We start from the raw sequence: 27,299 nt of genomic DNA, 5'->3' as shown, positions 1-27,299 counted from the left end.
TTTTTTGTTTTCCCTTATTTAAGTTTTGGGTAACAATTCATTGTTTATCGTATATTTCTTCAGTATTTTTCATAAAAATTTTTATTTAGCGTTTTATCAGGATTTAATGAAAATTTAAATATAATATTGTTGATTAAATATTTTTTATTTATAAAAAAATAAGTTTGCTATTAAAAAAGCATTGCGAGTGAAGCTACATCTATATTGTGGGCGAAGTCGCGACGGGATACGCTAGTGTTGTCATATTGTTCATCTGTAATCTATAATCTTCAACATCTATAATCTACATCCCGAGAAAGTTTTTAATATTAAAGGGTCTCAAGTATCATTTGTTAGTATCAAAACTTCATTTAATAAAGTTAAACATTACTGGTTGTATTCTTGTTTCTTTGAGTGACTAATAATAACAAAGCTAATTTGTTACAATTTTAACATTTATACAATTTAAGAAAGAAATAAGATCAAGCCATAGAAATTATTGTCTACTTCATTACTATTGACATTTCTAATGCCTAAAAAAATATTAAATTCTATCCTGATGATCTTATTTGTTAGTCTTGTTTTCAGGTAAATATATTTTTTTATTTTATTGATTTATATTAATTTTATAATAATACAAGGTTATACCATAAATAATTTTTTTAATAAATGTATAAATATTTCTTGAATTTCTTCTTTTCCTGATAATTTTAGTGCATTTTAAAGGAATTTTACTTAGAAAGGAAAACATGACTGTAAAGAGTACTTTTTTAACACATTGCTTGCAAATGAATTTTAAAATACAATTACTCAAATAAATAATTCTTGGAAACTAAATAAGATTTTTTTCTATTTTTAATAAGTGATAAATATGAATATTTAATAATTTTAATTTTTAACCCTGTTTGCAAAATATAATTAAACTTTTAATTTCTTAGATTAATTCACAATTATGGCCTAAGTACTGGAATGTTTAATAAAGGCTATAATATTTCTATTCAGTGTGAAGTATCAATTTTTTATGTGAGAAGTAGTTTTTAAGGAAAGTCAAAGTAATGAAAAAATCAAAATAGTCATGTACAAAACACATTAACATTACTTATTGATGTGTTTTTTTTTGTTTTTTTTTTTGTACTGAGAAGTGTGTAACTTATCCAAATATTGTAACATGACAGCATTTTATTCCTTTTACTGAATGAGCACAAGATTAGCTAAAAAATATTTAAACATTAAAAAAAATGTAATTCTGCCATTCTGATTTCTACTTATCCTATTAATATAACTATTTATTATTTCTAGAATCTATTTTCTGTTTGTCCAATAAAAGGAGTAAGAATGTTGTTAAGCTGTTTGGATATTATTATAATATTTGTAGTGATTACATAATTATGTTAATTGTACAATAACAGTACTCAAATTTTCTTTTTAATCTGTTTTTATTTATTCGTAGCTTGTATTTTTGTACAAGTAAATCTCAATTAACATACCACAATTTAAGTTAAGGTTTGTTTTCATTTATTACTCAATGTCATTATAATCAGTTGCATTAACAAACAACGTAATGCTTTTTCATTATAAGTTATACAATCATATGAAAATAGAAACAAAATCATTTGTGTTTACTTTTTATGCTATGATAAATATTATGTTTTACCATTATAATAAAATTACCATTGGAATTAAATTAATATTGGGATTAAATTATAAGAATGTATTGAACTGCTTGACCTGAGACATGACAAAAGTTAATGCCAAACTGCCACTGGCACTTCAGGCTGTTAGTAAGCACGACAAGCCCGACTCAGAGCTGAGAGACAAACATAACCATATCTCAGGAATGGTTGACCTGAGACTATACAAAACTACACTTCATTTATATTCATATATTTCATCCTCTGAAGTAATATCTTTCAGTGGTTCCAGATGCTAAACAGAAAAAGAAGAAGAAGACATAGCCATATGTAAATGACTTGATAGTTAACTGGCTGTCAACAATTAGCCTCCTCTAGAGCTCCTAAAAAATGTATGATAGTTACATCAGATTACTGGAATCAGATGACTGCATTTGCAAAGCTGTTTATGATACTTTATTTCAAATTTTTTTTATCATGTAACTATATGTTTGATAGACTTCATTTTGTTAGTTGCATTACTGTTAACTGGGAATGATAAATATCAAAGGAATAAATATTGAATTGATTATATCACAAGACATGTTCAAACTTCTGGTCTGGGAATATTAGGAACAGAAAGAATAGAAAATTAATAGAAAAAAATTAATATTAACAACTAAATTTACATAATTTTCATTATGTTTACACAATGGATATTTAATGATTCATTGATTGCGTTATTTTTTCTGAATTGTTTCCTAAATTTTTATATGTAAACACTTTTCTTTACTTTGACTTCATAATTTTGATTATATGAAGTTTATTATGAACAAAGAATTTTTCTGTTTTGCTGTACTTCCAACTCTTAATCATTTAATAATTATTTTATTACATATGTAACATAATCGTTAGCATACATATGAGTAGAGAGATAGTTTGATAAAGAATTTCTTTTATAAATTTCTGATAATATTACTGAAAAGAATTATGATTACCATAATAATTGAATATATATTAAAATAATATGCATTGTTTTAAATATAATGGTAACTCTTGTTAAAGCTAAATCAATGTGTATTCAAGCAATAATTAAATTGTATGTAAAACTTAAAAAATAAATAATTTTTTTTGTTTATAATATTATTTATTTTAAGTTACTTTAAGTTGTTCAATGGTACATTTTAAAATTTTCAGAAGTTTCTGTGATACTCTTGGAACAATAGTTGTTAAAAATATTGTTAAATTGGTATTAGATCTATAAAATTATTTTCAGTGTTTTATGTTACAAATTTTTCATTTTACTAAATCTCTTTTATTCCCCAGTTGGTACATGAAACTAGGAGTTATTCATGAAATCATGGCTTATTTTATGAAATACCATGTGATAATTCTTGCACAATAAATTGTGTATAAATTGTAAATTCTATACATCACAAAACACAATGATACAAATAAAATAAGAATAATTAAATTAATCTTTCTAGGCAAGTGTACAAAGAACAAGCCAAAAATATTCAGAAGGTTCTGTGATACTCTATAAAACTATTCTCATTGTTGTTGGACAAGTGCGCGCACACACACACACACACACACACACACACAAAACTATGAATCAATCAGTATTGGCAAATCGCCCAATTCAGAGCACACCTATTATTATTATTAAGATAAGACACCTTTTAATTATTTTAACCTCCTCTATATTATTTAGTACTTTAAGGCCTAAATACTCTTTTAGTTATAAATGCTCCCTAATATTACTACTGTTCTTAACTACTTCCCTTATCTCAAGCTGTGTCCAGACAATCCATTACCTGTCAGCTGCTACGCCAGCATATAACTTCCTATCTCTTGATGCTATTTTCTTCTTCACCTTCCTCTCTGCAACAATCTGATAGACAATAATGATAAAGCTTTTTCAGCCATCTACCATCATCCTCTGTCTCACTAAACCATACCAGCTGTTTTTCTTTTAATTCACTTCACAATGGTTTCATCAACATCCATTTTTCATAAAATTTTCTAATTCCTGACCCTATCAGTTCTTGATGCTCTAAATATGCAATATAGCTAATCCATTTCCAAACTTCTAACTTCTCTTTGTTTTTCCCATTCAGTTGTCACAGTCGAAACCAAAATTGATTATAGGTTATAATAAAAAATAATTAAAAACTTTTTTTAACCACCTTACCAGCAAAAAAAGATGTATTTTCTCAAGGTCTTTCAGTTTTTTTCTTCAAACCACTATCAGGAGATTAAAAATATTATAGAAGTCAAAAGATTAAAATGAGAATACAGTCATGACTGTTTGAATGTCAACAGTATACTCCCTTATATTCTTATATTAAGTATAAGAAATTTACTCCCCAGTATTAACAAATTTATTCTTATTGGTTTCATCACAGCTATGTACGCCTCTATCTCTAAGCTTGGGAGTTGTCCTGATCAAAGATGACCAAAGCAATGAATTTAAGCTTCCTTTTGCCTTCCAACCCTGTACTAACCAATGTCCGAGTCACAGTCACAGTACTCCCTTGTGAATATGGACTAAGATATTTGCATATCTCACTTCTTTATCCTCCAGTTTAAGATTTTTCTGGAGTTCAGGAAAATCTTCTAGAACTTAATTTTTAAAAGCATCTTCAAATCACATTTCAAGTATTTATCCTCCATTTTTTTAATCATATACACTAGGTCTTCTGCACCTCCAGCAACAAATATCTGATCATCTTAAAGCAGTAAAGTAAAAAAGTAGCTTTCTGGCCCAGTTTCCATTTTGATACAATTTTTCTCTCAATGTTTCATTCAAGTAGAACTTTGAAAGAGATGGTGGTAGGAAACATCCTTACTTCAATCATTTATTAGCAGAAAAGGAGGGTGATAAATTTTTTCCTTGTTTAATTGAACAATGGTAAGCTTTGTACACTCTCTCAGTTGCTCATACATAAAACTTCATTCAAATTCACTGAACAGTACTTTTGTGTCAAGGTTCTATGCTGTCATCCTTTTTTCTAATAATTGTCACAAACTAAATATATTATTCAGACAATATCTCTTGTGATCTGATCCTACTTTGTTCTTCTACTCGTACATGTTATAAAACATTCTCTATTCTTACTTTCAAAATCCAGCCATACAATCTTTGCAACGAGCTTGTTATTGATAATCCTCTATAATTATCAAATTCTTTTCCTCTATTGAATGAATAACAGTAATATGCCTAATGCTTCAATCTTCTAATAAACCACTTCCACCTAGTATTCATATCTTTGTTGGTAATTTCTATAAAACACAAGATCCTTTCTTTATCAGCTCTAACAGAATGTAGCTTAGCCGTGGTGTTTTTTCCTTTTTCATGTTCTTTCCATCTTCAGTTCTCAAACATCAAATCTTTTTTATCTCCTGATCTAGTGGTTCATCATAAACAAAGTAAAATTCAGTTTGTCTTCAGCCAGCAAGATTTCAGAATAGTTCTTTCAGTCATTCAATCCATTGATAACCATTTACCAATCGTGACATCCTATGTAATTTCCCCAATAAATTTTCAAGGTTCATCTACATACATACCTCAGAAGCCACAATAAATCCTTTCACCCATTCAGGATAAGAGAACCTGAATTTTACTTTGTTTATGATGAACCACTAGATCAGGAGATAAAAAATATTTGGATGTTTGAGAATTGAAGATGGAAAGAACAAGAAAAAGGAAAAACACCAGGGCCAAGCTACATTCTCTTAGAGATGGTAAAGAAAGGATCTAGCATTTTATAGATATTACCTCTCAATAAATAATCATTCAATCCACATGGCACTCCATGCATTTGGTAATTTTATCTGCATCATCTTTAGGAGCATGAACTCCTACAATCACAATACAATATGTCACATTTATCAGTACCATTTGTATTATTTTCTCATTCACCTTCTTTCAATTTTTAATCCATGAAATAAAAAGGGCAAATAAAAAATTATTATAGAATTCACAATATAGAGAATCCTATTGAAAATTATTTTGAGCACATATTGTGTACACCTCTTATGGGATGCAGAAAATCAGGATATACTTTTAATTAGTATTATTTAAAAATGTATCATCACAGTAATACAATTTCTGTAAAAGAAAATCTTTTATTGTATTTCAGTTAAATTGCTGAGAAGATATTGCAATTGATTTGGTATTTATCAAAAATGCAACGGAAGCATTCTAAAACCCATCTCATAACAAAGTATTTATGCATTATTTGTGTTATAGCTCTATTATCATAGCTCTATTATCATCTGGTTTGATAGGGTGTATATTGTATTTAGAATAAATAACTAGTCTTTTTAACAAACACTCCACATTGTACTCTCCCACTTCTATTAATACACTGTGTAAATGTATGTAATTGTTTACACTTTAATTTCTTTTATCTTTCTTTTGTGTTTCTATCACAACACAAAGATCCAGTTTTGTATTATCTATCTTCCTAAAAAGGTTTTCAAAATTTGTTTGAAAGTACTTGAATATTCCTTATTCTAGTTTTTAATGTTTGTTTTAATTTTAACTTGATTTTTCCTGTCCATAATCCAAGGCACTGATATAGGAAATTTAGTGAGTGTAAAAGTTTTACAAGTTATGGGGGAGCCTACCTGTCACCTTAATCCTCAATCTGGAGAACCAGCAAATTTTCAGCCAGGGTTACCATACCTTAGCCAAATGGTAACTGTTTTAAGGCACCATTATTTTAAATTATTAACAAATATTAATAATAATAATAATTTAATTATACTATTAATAAATATTTGTTATGAATAATATGCTACCACTAACTCCACTGAAGAAAGGGAGAAGTTACATAATTACCTCAGAAAAGATTTGCAAGTGTTGAGGTTTGATATAATTTTAAAAGTGCATTATTAATTTTTTTTTTAATTATTAATAATACTATAAGAAATGAAATATATTTGACAAAACTATTGCTCCAGTGAGAAAGATATGCGACACCATAGGGGATGCCATTGAAGTAATGCTGTTCTTATTTACAATACAGGAATACGCTGATATGGTATTCATTTTGGTGCATGTAATGGTAATGCTGCAGTAGAATATGAAAAAATAGAATATGACAGAGTTTGAAGAACTCTATCATTTTTCTGGTAAAAGTGATATAAAGAAGCACATGAAATTAAAAAGTAACTGTTTAAATTCAGTTTACAAATAAAGTGTTGGTGACTGTACTTATGATGTTATGCCCATTAGTTCTACATGGAAACAAAATAATATTTACTATTATTTATTACTATTTCCTCGACTTTCCCGCAAGCATCATTCAATTAAAAACGGGTAGTACCATATCATTTTTTAAATGTGGTACCTAATTATTTTTATTTAACTACTTTAAATATTTTAAGTAAATCACTTTATATTTATGTTTTAAATTTTTTAGATTGACTTTATTCCATGCTGATCTTAGTTTATTTTTAGTAAGATTTATTGCAATAGAGTGGATGTATTACTCAGTAGTAAAAAAAATATATAGGTCTACTTTATTTCTTAGTATGTTGTATACTGTTTCAATAAATATTTGTGTAACAGTTATAATTAATTCCCATTAACATTTTTACTGCCGTTATTTAATTTGATGTCTTCCAAATGGTGTGTAATAGCTGTAATTTTTTTATGACTTTGTTTTATTTCTGTAATAAATTGTACATTGTTGAAAATTAGTTTAGCTAAAACATTTGTCTGTAGTATGAGTGTTACAAATCTACAATGATTATCCAGCCATCGAATTGAGGAGACTGCAAGTATTATTGATAAGTATAAGTTAGTATTTCAGTGTAACTTATTATTTCTTAAACTATGTACTGATTACATATTATTATATATTATTTATTATTTAAAAAAAATATTTTATATGTAATAATTCATGAGTAAGAGCAATACAATGTGCTATATAAAATGTGTTAAAGTTGTGAATAAAAAGTAATAGTATTTTACACTGATAATAAGCTAGTCATTTTTATTATTAAAAATTAATAGTGTATGTTTATAATTTGTAATTATTATTAGAACAATTCGTACATTGTGTCTTGTTAATACTTTACTCTTAACTTGTATTTTAGATTGTTGATTAATGTAATGTTAAATAAAATGTACGCTATCTTTTGTGTGTCTGTGTGTGTGTGTGTTTGTGTGTAAATGACTCTCAGAGAGTCTTTCAATCATTAGACAAAAATCAGAAATATATTTGATTTTTTAATATTAAGTTAAAACTAAAATTAATCAAGAACGAAAATGATAATCAAAGAACTGCAAGACATCTCCTAACAATGAGTTTTATTTCATTAATTAATTTATTTAGTTATTACCATATACTAGTATTGACAATGATAATCAATAAAATATAGTTGATATTATGAATGAATTATTTTTTTAAATATACATGTGCACAAACACACACACACACACACACACACACACACACACACACCTTTCTAATATCGGTTAAATTCAAACATTATAAAGATTCTTTAAATGAAGACTATGGAATAATTTTAAGTTGAAAATCCAAATATAACATTCATATTCATTGATTACATCTGTTATCATTTATTTGCTCAATTGAGATTAATCTGAATACATTTTTTGTATATATATATGTATTTTTTTTTATATCTTTCATAGTAAATTATATAATTTCCCTGTATAGTATTTATTAAAAAATATTCAGTTATACAACTACTCTGATAAACATTGTGTGTAATAAAATGCATGATCTTATGGATTTTAATGTACTTTAATCATGACACTAATAAATTATTGTAAAGCTTGGTTTTAAATACCCTGTTATGGAGTTTTTAAATATCCTTTAACATCCAGTGATCCTTTACAATGCAGAAATAATTTTTTCCAGACAATAGCATAGCTATAACATTATTTTTGGCAGAAATACCTCAAATTCTCATCCTTCCATTGTATGATTAATAATTAATGCTTCAACACTATCATCGTCAACATGTTGACTATATGTCTAAATTCAAAAGAGTTAATCCTGTGCAATTTTGAGCTCATATTGTTTTCTGATATAATTACTACGTGTTTTTTATGAATAAATTTACACCATTTGTCAAAAATTGTAAAAATTATAAAAAATTAGTAAGCACATGCCATCACTTGGTTCATGTAGTGCTATGGCTGCCAAATTAAACTGTAATAAATAAACTGTAAACAACTAAACTGTATTATGTAAACTGTAATACATAAATCAACTATATCAACTGTAAAAATTTTTTTTACTTTTTATTTACCCAATGATTTCTGAATAATAATTTACTGTTACTCCAATGTGAGTATTATTTCAGTAGGCTGAGAATGCTTTTAACAAAATCTCAGTTCTAAAAAAAAATATAACAATTTTGATGTAATTGAAAGATTATTAAATTATTCATTTAGCATCCGTTATTCTTACCTTCAGGGACAGTAAATTATAAAAAAAAGAAACGCATAAAACTATGCTTCCAGAACAACATAAGCAAACACATGTTTATGTTGTACAGTCAACCTGTTAATTCATTACATTAGTCATTCTGTTTTACTTTCCCAGTTAGATTTTGCACTTTTTCATACAGTATAGAAACTGATTTTTTATTTCTATCATAAAAAACAGAGAAATAAAAATCATCATAAAACAAAAATTAAGTATATATATATTTTTAATGTACTTTTATTTATACGAGTATATAGAGTGTATCACAAAGTTCTCCCAGGACTATCATAACCTATTCCACTCGTGAAAATAATGTAAAAAGTTCATATAAAAATATGTTCCAGAAATGCTTCATTTACAAGTTACAGCTAGTGAAAGATTTTGGTCTTACTGAAACTTTTAAGATGTTCAGGTGTAAAATTAGTGATCTCTTAAGATTTTTAACCTGAAAAATCAAATATAATAGGTCCCAGAACCGTATCTGCAGTAGATTTTGAGAAATCTGGGGTGAAAACCATTGGGGGTCTGTTTTTTATGTTTGACCTACTATAGCTTTGTTAAATGGGTAAGAAACACATAAAAATGTTTAAAAAAACTTGTAGAGAATTTATTTCTGAACATGAAAGATAAGTTGAATAAAATGAAGAATAATTATAATTTTATTTAGAAACAGTATATTACTACATTTGTCAGAAAAGTTCATAATTAATGCCCAAATTCTTTTTTGTTGGTGTGAAAAATTTGTAAAAACAAAATTTACTAATAAAATTTCCTGTTAAAAAATTTGAAATTGTACAACTGTAAAATAAAAATTAATTAAACAATAAATATTTTATTGACAGAAATACAATAAATTATTTGCAAAATTATTATTTCAAAGTTGGCCATAAAATAACAATAGCTATGCCCAACAGTTGTATTGGGGAACTATGCCCAATAGATTGTACATAGTTTCTATATGGTAACTATGCCTAATGTTTGTTTGTATTGTAATTTATATAAACAATATATTTCCACTTACCAACAATTTTTTTTAATGTATTATCCAAGCGCTTTTGGAGTCATTTCTCCATCATCAGGGATTATTTAAAACTATGAATTTGTATCCATGCATATAGTGTTACATGTATTATTTTAAATGAAATTAAAATTGTTATTTTCATAACAGTCGGTCGTCAATAATTAAAATAAGTTATACGTTTAGTAAAATAAAACGTCATGTCAGTAGGATGCATTATCAAATCTAGTTTGTTCGTTCATTAATTTATTATTATTCAGATATATATAAATAATTTCTCCAATATTCATTCAATAATAGATAGATACTGAATTAGTATTTAAATCATTCTGTAAGGTACATTAAGTATATTGGATACTGTGAACTGTGCTGTCGATAGAGAAGGTTTTCTGTGAATTTTAGTTTGAACGTGATCGGTTTGCTATTGAAGTACTTATTTTGGACAACATTGTGGGTGTGTATAATGGTAATGCTACAGCTCCTGCAGTAGAATAAAACATACGTTTTCCGAACTGCAGGATTCCAGATTCCAAAACAATTAGCCTGACCTTTTGCAGTCTTCGGGAAACAGGTCCATTACCTTCCTAGCATTTGTACCAGCCTCGAATGATCTGTTCAACACAACGCTGTTATTGATGAAATTATTATCGATGTAGTTCAACGCAGTCCAGGTATCATTACACGGTGTTTTTCTAAGCGGATCGGAATTTCGCATTCGATGGTTTGAAGGACACGTAAACTCGTTATCACATACAGCCAGTTGAACATCTGCACCCAGGAGACGGCCCACTTCGCTTGAGTTCTACAACTGGTGGAATACAAATCGATAACTCTACAACTATGTTTTGTTTACCAACGAGGCAAATTTCATTCGAGATTGCATCATCAATTTACTCAGTGACCATACACGAGCAGAAGTAAAACCTCATGAAACGGTTTAAAACAACTTTCAACAACGATTTACCATAAATGTATGGTGCTGCCTTCTTCACAATCAGCTGTTTGGATCATCTTTTTACCTGACCATTTACATGCTGAGGTCTACTTGCACTTCAAGAAGAATTGCCACAGCTGCTTGAAAATATTCCTCTAGTGCTGTGATGTAATGTATACTTTCAGCACGATGGCATACTTCACCACTTCTCTTGTGCTGTTTCCATTCACTTAAATCATCATTTCCCTAGATTGCCTGATCTTTAGATTTTTGCATCAGGTGATGGGTGAAAAATATCTTATACATAACAAAACTACATTCTCATGAGGAATTAATTTTCCTCATTTTGTCTGTGGCTAAGCAACTTAAAGATAGCCGTGCAGAACTAAATATAGGAACAAAAGCAATACAGAAGCATGCTAAGAAATGTGTTGAAAATGGCAGGCTCATTTTTGAATATTGTTATAAAATGGTATGCATAATGCACTTTGGTGTACTGAACTGTTTCTAAATAAAGTTAGAATTTTGCTAACATTTTGTTGTTTTATTCAACTTACTTTACACCACTTTGTTCAGAATTAAATTCTCTACAAGTTTTATTTAAAGGTTTTATGTGTTTATTACCAATTTAACAAAGTTATTATACATCAATCATAAAAAAACAGGATTTATACCCTAATTTATTGGTTTTCACCCCAAATTTCTCAAAACCTACTGCAGATACGGTTCTAGGACCTACTTTATTATATTTTTCAGGTCAAAAACCATTTGACATCACTAATTCTGCCCCTTAATTAATGTCCTAAAAATTTCTGTACAACCTCATTTCACTGTAGCAGCTGAACCCAAGCAAAAATTTTCACTAACTGTTAACTCACAAATGAAGCATTTTAGGACATATGTATCAACTGTTTCCATTATTTTTACTAGTAAAACAGGCGAAGAGATGAAAGTCCCAGGAGAACTTTGTGAAACACTTTATATAAAGGTATATACTTTATAAATTATACTTGTGATAAATAGTCTTAAGGCCAAAAAGTAGTTTGTCCTAGCTTGTGCTACCACTGCCCAATATACATAGTCTTGACAAGAATAGAAAGATATCCTAGTCTTGACAAGAATAAGAAAAGGTTGCAGAATTAAATGGCTAGTTTCTTCCATCAAAACCATATAACACCAACTAAAAATGTTTATGTCGATGTGATACAACTACTTTACAGAATTTAAACAGTGCTGTCAAGGTCTCGTAAAAGATCTCAGGTTCATAATGTACTTTAAATGTTAATAAATATTCTAGCAAATTGTAGTAGCTGAATATAATCATTTATAAAAATCTATTTTACCATTTACTGTTTTATTTTTGTCACCACATTTATTTTACTATGAGAGTGATCTCTGCCTCATCAGAATGTTTTGTGAAAATTAGATTACAAAAATAGTTAAAATATTGAAAATATAGAGAGGAATATTTTTATCATCTCTTTCAATTATTAATATAAAATCAAAAAATATCTTTTCATTTTGAAAATGAAAATAAAATCCCTTTTTTATATTTTTAATTTGATTCCACAAAACATTCTGAAAAGAGACATCTGCCCTCTATGTTTCAGATATCCTCATAGAGAATAGAGGATTTAGAACTTCTCTCCAAGTACTAAATGTAGAGAAAAGTAAACTTGTTAGTGGAAACATTAATTTTGTAAATAATTATTATTCTTCAAATGTAAAAACTGTATAGAAGGAAAATCATAGCACTAAGGAATTTAGAAAGTTAAAATGTATTTTATACATTTTAACTGTGTTAAGACGTAACTAAAGAAAACCCCAGAAAACCCCTGGGTTTTCTTTAGTAACATCTTAACACAGTCATGCACAACATGCAAATTTATTGAAGGGTATATTTCCTGAGTCTTAATTCAGTATTTATATAGTTATTTAATATCTATCATTTATTTTACTCTGCTGTTGATTGCGAATAATATTTCTTCAATTTTGTACTCAGAGCTCTAACTTCTAAATCGTTCATCATATTTCTAGAAAATAATAGAATTTTTTTTTAATAATTTTTACTACTTGAGTTTTTGCTACAAAAGATATTGGTCTTATTTATTTATTTATTAACAAAACCAAACTGAACATACTATTTCATAAGATATTAACCTCTTCAATTTTTGTGATGACATTAGATCAGCGAGCATGATCTTGTTAAGAAGAGTTTTAAAAGCATGTTAGAAATAGTAGAATATCATACAGTATGTATGGAACTGGTTTTCTAGAAGATACTACTATAAATATTTTTTTAACAAATTTTGAAGGCTAGACAGCATGTTTGTCATCCATGGTATTTATCAATAATGCAATGGAAGCATTCTAAGATCCACATCATAGCAAAGTATTTGTTGAGTTATATGAACAGCTTCATTATCTGGTTTAATAGGTAAGAGGTAAGGTTTAGTATTTATTAATATAAATACCTAATAAGTTGTCTATTTAAAGAAAAGGTAATCTATAAATTCCAAAGAAAAACAAAGATTTTTATTAAATTAATAAGAAACTCATAAAATGATATAGGAAAATGATGTGAAAATGTGTGATATAAAGAAATTGAACAAGTGAGGTATTTAGTATTGTAATCCTTCCTGTGTTATTTTACCAGGGTAGATAGGTATCATAGATAGACAGAAGTAGAGGAGTTGATTTCAAAGAAAAGGTTTTATGAATTGAGAAAATAGTTGAGGAAGAGAGAGAAAAAATATGAAGATTCTTTAATGCAGTTTTTTACTTCATACAGTTAAACTATTTACAATTTACAGTTTTCCTTTCTGGTTTGTTTCTATATGTAATAGATAAAATTCAACTTAGCATTTGAATTTATTGAATCAAGTTTTATAACCTAAAAACCTGTTTTTATAACATACTGTTCAAACACAATCATTCATTTATTTTTCAAGTTATTGTTTAAAAAAAATATCAGTGCTAGATAATTAATGTTTTGAAGTTCATAATACAGCTGAATAATGTTGACCTCTGCCAGCTATTACCAAGGTCGGTATAAAAGTAATACAGATAACATTATTAACAATGTTGAAAAATAGTATACCCAGTCACTTATAGTCATTGTACTTGCACTGAAAATGTTAAGAAATATTGGGACAGTGCTTCCTAATTTTAATGACATTAATAAATGTTGTCATAGAGTGTCAAGGAATGTTTTATTAAAAGGTATTATCATTTCATTTAATAATTTTATGAATATTATACTGTTTTTTAATAGTATATAAAAAAAATAATATATCTTTATAATTTTAAAAACAACTTTATACGTAATAATTAATATGTACAGTTTTGTAACAACTTTATTTAATATTTAATGTAGAACAGATTTTATATTACAACCATAACACTAATTTATATTTATGCTGTCTTTTAGGTATTTAATTAATTGTGATACTTTTTGATAAAACACCAATTAAAATAATTTTATGAAAACACTGTAGAGCAGATTTGACCATTAGTATTTCATTATATTACTTCAGAGAGAGAGAGAGGGAGAGAGAGAGAGAGAGAGAGAGGATTATTAAAATTAAACTAAAGGGGAAGTTAGGTTCAATTTACAAATAATTTGAAAATTCTAATTCAATAAAGTTTTTTTTTTGTTTTTTGAAACGTAGTCGTGATGATGACTATTAAAAATATTTGAAATCAATAAAATTGTTTGAAACATTTATTAGAATCATTTTGTAACAGTTAATTTTTAACTGATAAAAGTAATTTATTTATGACACATAATAATGACCTGACTTATAGTCATGACTTGAATATGCTTTATAACTTTCGTTAGAAATAATATTTTTAATATACTTCCTTTTTTTGAGACAAGTTTGAAATTCATTGAAAAGCATGACATGGTACAACACTTTAAAATATCAAATAATAAACAATTCACTTTGAAATACTGAAACATTTTCTTCACACAGGACGTTTAGGAACTAATTAGCAGCACTTACTTTAATGGAGTTACCAGTAGCACAGTTGTAGGTGGAGTTTGTCTTTAAAATGTTATAAAACTGCTGTGCTTTGTAGCCAAAATAATATATTCAATTTATGTTGTACTTTTTTAATAAATTGTTTTTTTAAATTTCCAAGAGTTCAAGGATGTTGAGATATTGATTTATATCTGCTGTATGTAAGATTTGCATGTTGTATTTAATATCTGTATAAATGTTCTCCATTTATGAGGTCATTTGCCAAATTTGTTTCTGTTGTGTATAGTCCTGTATGTGTTCCTTGTATTCTGTGTATGAATGTCCATCAAGCATATTCAACGTTTAGAATTCAATGTAATATTTAATCACAGCAGTTTAATTTGTGTACATATGGATCTCTGTGCTTATCAATGTGTTTTGTTAATATTATGTAAACAATGATTAACATGCAGGCAAATTCTATACTAACATTGCTATGTTGATGTTCTTTCACTCCTCTACAAAGGAAACATAATACAGCAACAATGGACCTTTCTTATTCATATCAGCTAATGTATACATTTTTATATTAAAATCAACTGATAGCCATGCAAATTTCCTTACATTTTTTGAAGAGAAGGTTGTTATCAAAACTAATACAATATACAAGAATCAAACAGAATAGTAACGAAATGTATGCTGAATCAATGCATTAACCTAGAAGCATGCGAATTAAACTGCACTGACTGCCCTAATAATATGTTGGACATACTGGATTTACATTCACCTTCAGATTTAAGGAACACAGGCAGGCATCACATTAGAAAACATAAATAATATGAATTTACAATGCAGAAAATTTAGAAAACTCAAGATATTTAATGAACAAAGGCAACATAGATTTAATATTCAGATAGATTTAATAGATTTTATATTTTGTTTGTAATACTTATACAGTTTTCTAACCTTTTTAAGATGAGCACTAGAAACTCTACTGAAGTGCTGCATATTAGTCCCAAAGGGTTTACTGAAAGAACCAACTACGGTATTTTTAAAGTGAGTAGTTTGTAAAATACAGCTTTAAACTATTTAAAATATTACACAGATTTAAAATATTGTGTATTTAAGAACCACCAGAACTGAAAGAGTTGTTCTACTTACCAATTATATTTGTTTTCAACATTTTCTTGGTTCCATCATCCTAAGAAACACATGAAAAATTATTGAAACACTGATTTGTGATTCTGATAAATCTACAAAAAAAATATTAAAACAAGTTCTAGTACTTATAAAATAACGTTGTTTTTTGATAAATACTAACTACATTAATTTCTGCTTTGATAATTTGTTAATACAAAGAATGTAAACTGAATATGTTTCTGCACTGAAAGTTATAATTCAGAAATAATGGTGTTATTTTTATAAAACTCAAGCACAATTTTTTCCTTTTTCATTTTTTTATTCTCTTAAACAGCTCTTTTTTTGGTTTTATTATTTGTAATTTCTTTTACAGATTTTTCAGTGATTTTTTTTCATTTAGTTCATTAAAGTATATTTTTAAAATTAAGATTTATAAAATATTTTTAGATTAAATTAAACATTTTTAATTTAACATAAATTGTTTTAATACACACTTTCTTTAATAAATTATTTAATAATTACTTATAACTGAAAACTAAATATAATTAAAACTTTACACTTACGGCACAATAAATAACATAAAATAAAATTCACTGAATTGGGTGTAAAAGGGCCATGTAAAACACAAAAGCCCACACAAAACATAAAAATATCACAGATGAGTTGATAAAAATTAAAGCTCATAATAAAATTATTTCATGCCATGATCTAATATATTGTATTATTGTAAACTGATCAGAATAAAGATTTATAGATTTCTTTATTATTAAAAAGAAGAGACTGTGATATACTGCATACCACTGGAATATACCTTAGTGGAAGACATCTTGGCAAATTTAATTCATATTTTTGATGTAGTTTGGAAGTTCTAACCTGTTGGTTATGAGTATATCGGAGGTAAGTATAATGGTCCTTTAGTGGATGGTTATTAAATTTTCCACAATTCATATGTTCTGGAAGAGAGAGAACTTGTATTGTGCATACCAGGAAGAGGAAATCTTATTTAGATTATGAGACAGAATCACTCCAGACTCTTTGTATGATTGAAATGGAGACTGGTTTTGTTACAATATCATTTCTAATCCCCATTCTTTTTGGATTGTATTGAGTGATCTTAATACACTTTCCCAAATTGATAACTAAAAGATACACCCATTATCTATTTTTATCTGCAAAAATAAGTAGAGATTTTCTTCCACAGAGTATCTCTCCATCCTCACCCTAGTCAGTATTACTACGTATAATATGTACCTGATAGGATTTAAGTTCAATTTACAGTTGGTGATATGTTTACCTGTTATATATATTTATGCCATATAAGTCCTTTATCAAAGATTACACCTAAAATTTTCATTTCCTGATGTTTAATTTTAATTCTATTCATTTTCAACCAGGGATGTTGATGAAGGTGGTGCAATCGATAAAGGTGGAAAAAGCATATCTTTTCAGTAGAAAAACGAAATCCTAGTTCGGCAGCACCTATGACAAGTTTATTTATGAGTTGCTGCAACTTAAAGCAGACCATAATGCTGTTTCTGCATCCATACCAGATTCATTTACATAAAGGTGGCATTAGCCTATGCCTGACAGTATCCCATTTAATAATCCATTTATAGTGAAAGAAAAAGTACACTGCTAAGAGGATCTCCTTCAGATTTCCATTTTCTACCTGGAAAATGGAATCTCTCCATAGTTGAATACACATTACTTACTATAATACACTTTACTTATTTTCCTTTCAAATAAAATACTAGCAATTATTTTGGGAAAAGTATCAGGATAATTCTAGTTATACATTTATCGTAACACTCCATGAAGCAATCCATGCTGAAAGCCTTTACTAGATAAAAAAAAATTTCAATAAATGTTGGCGATTCAGAATAATATTCTGGATTTTGTTTTCTGAATGTACCATCTATCTAGTACCAGAAAGAAATTTTCTGTACCCTACCTCTGGGGGATAATAATTTTTTTTTTATGTGATAACATAATAGGAAAGAGCTGATCATTTTTCCATAAAACAATTTAGGAAGAGAGATCTGTAGTTTTTCCATGTTGGAGATATTATTATTGTATTACTTCTCAGCCTCTGCCCCCAGGCACAATGTTGTTCCAATTCTTGGGTTGGGAAGTTTTGATAATAATAATAATAATAATAATAATAATACCTGAATAATAATAATTATTTAATGTTTTAGTTAAATCTAGTAGGTTAGGTAGATTTATTTACTACTCTCTTTAGTAAATTGTCATCTTTTTGTACTTCTTTTGGTGCTGTTTCGGTACTTAGGTAACTTTCCATCTAATAGTACGTGTCCTACCTCAAAGCTGTGCTGGGTAGCTCCAGGCTACCTCAGCAAATCTGGAGCCTGGCAACATGCTATGATTTTTCCCAGTAGGAATAGCCTTCTGACTTTTTTCTCCCACAGTATGGCTAAAAGGACCAGTGTTCCTTAGGGTTGACCTGTTCATCTCTAAATTTCATGATGGATAGTTTTACCTTTCCTTCTTGATTTATAATATCTTCCCCATTAGGTAGGATATGAGGTCAAACCAATTTTTTGATTCCCTAACAAGTCAGGGAAACAGTTTTATTGTTGTCTTAAGTTTGTTAACTGTGCAGTGACATAATGCCTCGAAACCGTGTAAATGATGTGGATGTCTTTTTTTATGTATGTAGTGAGTTTACTATAAAATCAAATAGATAAAACATAACACCTTTAATTAAAAAAGCATATCATTTGTATTTTCAGTATAAAATTAAGGATCAGGATAAGACATGGACCTCATATAGTATGCACTAATTGTTCTGTGTATTTAAGAGGATGGCTGAAAGGTATATGGAAGGCTTTGCCATTTGTTGTACCTATGGTTTGGCGTGAACCAAAATATCATCTAATCGATTGTTACTTTTGTTTAACAAGTGTGTCTGAAATTTCTAAAAAATCTTAACATACTGTAAAATATCCTTCGTTGCAATTTGCAATCAGGCCTGTACATCACAGTGAAATTATTCCAATTCCTGAGCCACCTGTGAATGTATGTTTCGAAAGCAGCGATGAAGAATCAGGCAGTTCTGAAGAAGACAACAATGATTTTGATTTTGAATTATCTTGCAATAAACCACATCTTATACCATAAGGTGAATTAAATGACTTTGTTAAGGATTTAAATTTATCAAAAAATCAAGCTGAACTGTTAGAATCAAGACTGCAAGGTTGAAATTTACTTAAAAAAAATACAAAGATTTGGGGCTTTCGAAGCCGACAAAAAGAACTTTCTCAGTACTTTATTGAATAATTTGGTTTATTGCACAAATACTGATGCGCTTATGTTGCACTTAGGACAAGTTTATATACCTGAGGACTGGTGCCTTTTCATAGATTTGTTCAAATATAGTTTAAAAATGGTTCTACTACACAACAGTAGCAAATATCCTTCAATACCAGTAGCTTATGGTATTAATTTGAAAGAGACGTACGATGGTATGAAGACGTTCTTGAAAAAATAAATTATAAAAAACACAGCTGGAACATATGCGGTGATTTGAAAGTTATAGCTATTTTGTTAGGCATACAGTTAGTTAGGCTTTGCATCCTGTTGTAAATATGTGTTTGTGGTATAAACTACGGCCTTTATTATTTTGATGTTTTTATATTTTAATGATTGATGTTATTTTCTTATTGATATGATTGATTGATGATAGCGTGTATGATGCTGCAGGTCAACACTGCTTCTTGTTCTTGCTTCTTGATTCTTGTTATGCAGTAGTATCCAGTAGTCTGAACTTAGATGTATATTATGATGTACTGTATCATAGCAATTATGGAGTATGACTGTGGTGTGTGGACGATCTTCCCCTTCCTGAAGTAATGCTTCTTTAAACTGTGCCAGGGAGGGTGGAGGTAGTCGGTAGTGCGCAAGAACACATACACACTTATTAACATCTTGCAGAACCTGTTTGCGAGCCCGACACTACTTAGGCACCTGTAAATGGGGTTCCTCCACCTCATAAAGAAAAAAAAAAAGGCATGCAGTTAGGCTATACTAAGTGCATGTGTTTTCTTTGTGAATGGGACAGCTGAGCTAAGGTTAACGAAAGAATGAAAGAAGCGAGACAACTTAACACCAAATGAGAAAAATATATTTCAGGAGCCTTAGTTAAACCCAAAAAATATTTTTGCCACTTCTCCATATCAAGCTAAAAAATTTTGAAAAATCAATGAAGAAGGCAAGTCCTGGATTTTTGTAAATCAGGCAGAAATTAAATAAGAGAGTTGTCAATGTTAAATAATGTAGAAAGTGCAGCTTGGGCGTGATTTAAAGACTTTTGCAAAAAATTTTCTCGGCATACAAAAATCCAACAATTACTACGATATTGTTAAGCAAATTCTTATTTCATACAAAGCTACGGATGTAATATATCTTTGAAAATACATTTCCTTCACTCACATCTGGATTTTTTCCCGGACAACCTCGAAGATGTAAGTGACGAACACGGTGAACGTTTCCACCAAGAGATTTTGTTGATGAAAAGCCGCTATAAAGGGAAATGGAATACTTACATGCTAGCTGATTATTGTTAAACATTAATTCGGCATAATTTATTTAAAATTAAGGGTGATAGAAAAATTGTATTTATAGGTCTGTAATGTATGTAAAAAAGCAATTTAAAAAATGGTATCACACTAAGAGAAACATTAAAAACTTTTTTTTATCAATGTAATTGAAGAGTTAAATATGGAGAATAAATGTTTGAAGTATAAAAAGATTCAGCTAATGGAAAGTAAATCAGCCACAAACAATAATGGAGAGGAGAGTTTGAACCGAAGGTAGGCAATAATGGACGTGATGGGAGACGAGAGGCTAAGAGGAAAGAAAGAGTTGATATACCAGAAACAATTAATGAGGAAGACTGATGTGTCTGGTGGACAAAAAGACAAAATTTCAGCAACCTTTGAGGTAAATAATGAGTTAGATACTCGCGAAGGAAAATACATCATTGAGAGAGAATGAAGTGGGGGCTAAAATTCTGGACTGGAAGGAAAGAAAAAAGGTACCTATAAAAGCCATAAAGACTAAAACTCATTCTCCAAAATCAAAGGTAAAAGAAGCGATAAATAGAATAGAAGGCAAAAACAGGAAGAACGAAAATAGGAAAAGATGCGAAAAATCACCAGTTAATATAGTTAATGTAGTTTCTCCATAAGAAAGTTTTATTTGTTAGAAGATTTGGGCCAGATATTATGCATGACAAGGTTGAGGAATTAGTTAAGACAGCCGCTGAGGTCGAGTCTGTGACCTTATGAAACTAAGCATATGGGATACAGCTCATTCCAGATGTTAGTCTCCGCGGAAGATTATAAGTTGGATTTCGCTAATGTTTTGCCAAGAGAAGTTCTGATGCTTCCTTACTATGGCAAGTTAGCACCAGAGAATATTTATCAGTAGAATAATGAGTATGATTCCCAGGAGAATGGTGAGGAAAGTCGCAATATTGGCCATAGGACTTAAGGATGATATATCAGAAAGTGCATAGGTTGTACACAAAGCAGGAGTTTCTTGCATATATTTGGAACCTCATTCATGTAATATCTTGGCATAGTAGAATTACAGTTGACAGAGGTGAATTAGTTGAAGGCTTTGTTGTGCAATATGAATTAGAGGTATTTAATTTTTTTGGTGAGTTACTAACATATGCTGGAATGATAGATGAAAGGAGATTGTTTGGTGGAACAAATATTCCTGTTGGTAGAAGAAAATTCCTAGTGAGCTTGGTCAGTTGTCTGTTGTTCTAGTAATCATCAATTAATTACACATGTTAACAAAAAAATAATAATAATTTGGAACTGAGGTAAAAGTAGGTGAATATATTTTTTAAGCTGAACCTTAAAATAAAATCAGTTTTTCTTCATCACCCACAGATTTTTAGTTATGACCCTTTAAAATATTGAGAAACTTCTTAAATAATAGAGTACAAAAATAATAATAATAATTACAATTAAAATTCCTACCTTTATTTTGCAGACATTATGTTTATCTTAATTTTTTCTTATTTTCCTTTTGTGTTCAGTGAAGTCTTCTCTTTTTATCCAGCAGTAGTCACTCATCATAGATTCATCCCATCTGCCTTGATAATGTTGTTCCATCTGCAGTATACCTTGGTGCTGCCTTTCTCCTTTTTTGTCGCTGATGTCTCCCAAGTTTAAAGGGAAGAAGTCCAAAAGAGAATGTTAAAAATTAATTTTCAATGACATTCTACAGCCTAGAATTTTGTAGTTCACTAAGAGTTCATTTATAAGCTGATCATAGTTTTCAGCTTTTTTTTTCAAAGAAAACCAGTAACGACATCTTTGAATGACTTCCATGCTGCTAGTTCTTTAGAACTCAGTTTCCTGTCAAATATATTTTCACAAATTAATTTTCTTATTTGTGGCCCGTTGAATATTCCCTCTTTTAATTTGGCTTCACTTAATTGTGAAAAAGCCTCAGCTAAATATTTAAAGCCATCTCCATCTCTATCTAATGCTTTTACAAAATTCTTCATGAGGCCTTGTTTTATGTGTTTTGGTAAAATAATATGATTTGCTTCGACAAGGGGAGTATTGACAACATTTTCCATTCCTGGGAAAAACTGATTTCTTTTTGGCCTGCCTTTAATTGTGTAGTGTTTATCTGTAGCCTGACTATCTCATAAATACAAGACACACATATATTTTGTAAAGTCACTCTGGAGACTGAGAAGAAAACCCACCAGTTTGATGTAGTGGTGAACTCGTCATCACAAATCAGCTGATTTCAAAAGTCGAGAGTTCTAAGGTTAAATTCCTAGTAAAGGCAGTTACTTTTATACAGATTTAAATTCTAGATTGTGGATACTGGTGTTCTTTGGTGGTTGGGTTTCAATTAACCACACGAGTCAGAAACAGTCGACCTGAGACCATACATGACTACACTTCATTTACATTCATACATATCATTCTCTGAAGTTATACCTTACAGGTGTTCTGGAGGCTAAACAGATAAAGATAAAGAAAGAAAGGCCGAGAAGAAGCCCTATTACTTTCAGGTCAACAATATTTCACCATAATTATTCATCATACTTAATAGCTTTTAGAATTTTTGACATACTTTCATATGTTTCTTTCATGCCTACAGCAAGTGCTACTGGTATAGAAGAAAACTTATTCAAGTTATGCAATGACACTGCCTTTAGACTTCTTTTTGATGAGCCTGTAAATAAACGCCAATCATGAATAACATATTCAAAGTCCAGTTCAGATATTAGCTCACTACCGGCAAGGCAGGAACAAAATAAACCATCTCTTCTAAAATATATTAGTAAATTTTTGTTTTTATTTCTATATACTGAAATTTTAGTATCCTTGTTTAACAAATTCCATTCTTTAAGATGTGAACCTAGGAATTCTGCATGTTGAAACAGCAAATACAAGTCATAAATTAGGTAGCTCAGTTCTGCTTGTGTGATGAGATGAGGTATAGTATTTGATTCTTTTGGAGTGTAATTAACATCCATTGAAGTTGAGGATTCATCGGCTGAGCCTTCTGGGAAATCAGAAATTTCTTTCCAAGAAGTTGTTGCAACTGGAATCAGTAAATGAACACGATGAAGTATTGGTTTCATAGCTAACGAACAATTGGGTTTGCAATACTGCTTTTATTGTTTGAATTGAAACCCTAATATTTGTTAAACAAAAATAGCAGTCACCATAATGGTTAATAGGCTCTCGCCAAATCATAGGTATGCCTAAAGGCAAATGCTCTTTTTTTCCTTTTAACCACTGGGTTAATTTAAAGTAGCACTTGATGCATGATGCATGTGGAGCCCTGAATTTATCTTGGTTTCCCAAGGAACAGTCAAAATAATGTTTGTAAGCAGTTTTCGTCAGATTCAATACTGGTTTTCGTTGAATTTTTGGGGTGAATTCTTCACGAACGTAACAAAAAATATATGGAGAATTTTTACAAGCCCAATTTTTAAACATTGAAAATGAATTGTTTTAATGAATGATAGTAAACCGAGGTATTACAGAAATACTTACTTAATTATAAAAATAATTATGTTTTAATTTATAAATACTTCATTACTTAAAATACTTCATAAAAGTGTTTCACCATGGAGTGCAATAAAATATAGCGTGAAACACACATGTGCGCACAGATAAATACAAACACATGCGCGCACGCACACACACACACACACACATCCCGACTCCGTAGGGAGAAGACACCCACCTTGTGACGTTATCGGTCACCACACCATCCCCTCCGTTCCAAGCTCTGAGGCGCTTACAGGAGGTCGTAACTGATTACATCTCACAGTCATCAGCCAGGCCTTGGTCGGGAGGCCACTGATGTAAATGTTTCGGCAGACATTTGTATCAGTGAAAACATATCAAATTTCGCCTTCACTTAGGCGTCAAACGGACATCTTCACATCCAACCTAACATGATTCCCTCAAACTAACTAACCGAAACCGCGAAATCGCAAACCCCGCGCCTAGTACAGATTTGACAACACCGTTCGTAACTGTGAATGCCTAAGAAAACGAACGAGTTTAAAGTTAAATCAGTGCTACACTCATACCAATCAAAATTGTATTTTACGCTACATAGAAATTCCTACACCCAAGGTACGCTATAGACTACATATTTACGCTATAGACCTACACCCAAATAAGTCGATCAGTTTAACTCACCTAACAAGAGGAACGTACCTCATTCCGGTCCGCGCAGGAGCCGGGGACAAACCCCGCACCACCACCCGGTCACATCATGGTGTCTCGCGTGGCATTACTAAGTCACGATCAGGACCGCCACCGGCGGAGGGAAGCCACACCTTCGGTCGCACAGGTTATCATACCCCGGCGGCACGGTCACCCCATCCAGCGGAAGTCCCAAAGCGAATCACAAACAATACCAATATAAGCGTGGCACGATGCCAATGCGCCTACCTCCAACCCATTCAATGCCTAAGCCGGAACCCTAGCCACCCGGGAGTACATCGATTAAACTCCCTCTGCAGACCTACATACCGCAAGGGCGCGAAGGAAACCAGCCACTATAGACCACTCCTCGCTGATAATCCAGTTAATACGGTGATCCACAAAGGAATGTATTCTCTCAAGTTCCCTAACAGCACAAGTTCCCTAACAAGTTCCCTAACAAGTTCCTAACTTGTGAGCGTTCGATCTCGTATCGGGGGTAGACGTAGAGACGAAAATTCTCATCAAAGTTAACACCTAGGTATTTTTGAGTCGTAACGTACTGAATGGGAAGACCAGCCATCCAAACCCGGATTCGTCGGGTAGCAGCCAACCGGCCCTTCAACAACATCATTGTGGTTTCTCTGGGCTGAAAATCATCTTATGTTGGAGGCTGCACAATCGGAGTGTCCTACAAGTACGAGCAGTTCGGAACTTTACTTCGTTACGCGAATCCCCTTCAATCAGTAGCAGCGCGTCGTCAGCATAAGCAACGACACGACAACCACATGGCAACCTTAAACGCAAAATCGAATCGAATTCTATGATCCAAAGAAAGGGACTCAGAACACTGCCCTGAGGGCATCCTTTAATTAAGGTCTTACGAACCTCCGAGCCGCCGTCACGCAGGAAACGGTCCGATGACTGAAATAACTTGAGAGCACTTCTAGTTCATTTCATGTACACTTACTCTTCTGCATCTGAATCAGGGCAGAGAGCCACCATAAATCGTTGAATGTCCCGGATATGTCCAGGAAAATCCCTAATACATATTTACATGGACTAGAGAAAGCTATATTCATTACTTTAGTATGCATCTTCAATGCTCTTGCCCGGTCAGGAACCTAATTGGTTGACCATTAGCAAATGATTCAATCTAACATTAATACGCAAATATAGGACCTTCTCAAAAACCTTGCCAATCACGGGCAAGAGCGTTACTGGACGGTAAGAAGAACTAACAGTAGTATCTTTGTCACCACCTTTGAACAACAACACCAAGTCTCCACGTTTCCAGCACGCCGGAAAGCGGCCGGCGAAGAGCAACCCTATTATATATTCTAGTTAGAAGACCAAGGTCTAGTGGAAGCGCTCGAACGAAGAGCTCTACTGTGATACAATCATATCCGGGGGCCTTGTGCCGTGCCATACTACAGATCACCTGGCGCACTTCCGCCTCAGTGATCTCAGAAGATTGTGAGTCGGTCTCGAAAATCGCGACTTCCTGCCTGACACGCTGGTGGTATGAAACCTCACCCACCATGGTGTCATCCGGGAGCAAATCATTCAGCAAAATATTAAGGACATGGTCCTTATCAATTACAATATCCTCGCGGGTTGACAAGGCTGACAAGAGGACATCTTTCCTGCGATTTTGGCCCAAGGCCTCTATACACAACGCTCCAAGGGTCTCTATACCCTTGCTCCTGAACGAAAGCGCGCCAGGAATTACGCTGGCGAAGAAGCACCAGGAAAGTACCTAGCCCTCGCGCTGCGGTAATCTGCAGTTAGGGCCGCACACCGATCGGGATCACCCTCTCGTTGCGCAGCCGTTCTGAGTCCACAGACTGCTTCATTACTATCAGATTCTGAGCCACCAACCAGATATACGTTCCCAGCCAGTGCCAGGAATGGCGGCTTCAGCCGCCGCCACCACCGCAGAAGTGAAATTTTCTGCCAGGACATCTAATGGCAGGCCGCCAAGGTCTCCAGAAAAGTCTCCAATCTGGACTCCAACAAAGAGGAGAATTTTGGCCAGTCCGCTCTCCTGCAGGAAGCGCCCCCGGTAAACAGGAAAGTGTCCCTCATGGTCATCTCGCAGCTCATCCGCTGTTTAAAAAAGTATTAACCGATGATCGCTAGATCAGTTGTCGACCACAGACCAGTCAAGGACCCTGCCTGGGATGTCCCTACCAATGGTGATGTCAATATTTGTACCTGAAAAAGCCCTTCGTCCGATTACCGTACCGACGTAAGTGACCAACTGGTCTGCAACATTAAAGACCTCAAAATTGTGCTTCGCGATACAACTGTCAATTAGGCCACCGCCATGATCAGTGATCCCACTGTGCCAGAAAAGCGACTTCGCATTAACATCGGCACCAATAAGGATTGAACCATTGGCCACAATACGAAGGATCCTATCCCATCTTGCTAGGTGTTCCTCAGCGGG

The 27,299-nt window shown here is 31.3% G+C and overlaps 1 protein-coding gene across 2 annotated transcripts in view; it reads left to right on the top strand.

The window, feature by feature from the left end:
• The first annotated feature begins 14,080 nt into the window (after nt 1-14,080).
• LOC142331081 (aminomethyltransferase, mitochondrial) overlaps nt 14,081-27,299 on the top strand; it is a 44,819-nt gene continuing 31,600 nt past the window's right edge. The window contains exons 1-2 of one of the 2 annotated variants that reach the window (XM_075376756.1): nt 14,101-14,238; nt 15,957-16,037. Coding sequence is in view for 1 of the 2 variants with exons in the window: in XM_075376749.1 (XP_075232864.1) it covers nt 14,151-14,238 (88 nt within the window). In the remaining variant the exon portion in view is untranslated. Of the gene's footprint in view, nt 14,239-15,956; nt 16,038-27,299 lie in introns of both variants that reach the window. The other variant, XM_075376749.1, reaches the window with a different exon arrangement.

Source organism: Lycorma delicatula, chromosome 1 (assembly GCF_047948215.1).
Source record: "Lycorma delicatula isolate Av1 chromosome 1, ASM4794821v1, whole genome shotgun sequence".
Lineage (NCBI taxonomy): Eukaryota > Metazoa > Arthropoda > Insecta > Hemiptera > Fulgoridae > Lycorma > Lycorma delicatula.
This window is presented reverse-complemented; position numbering and strand designations above follow the sequence as displayed.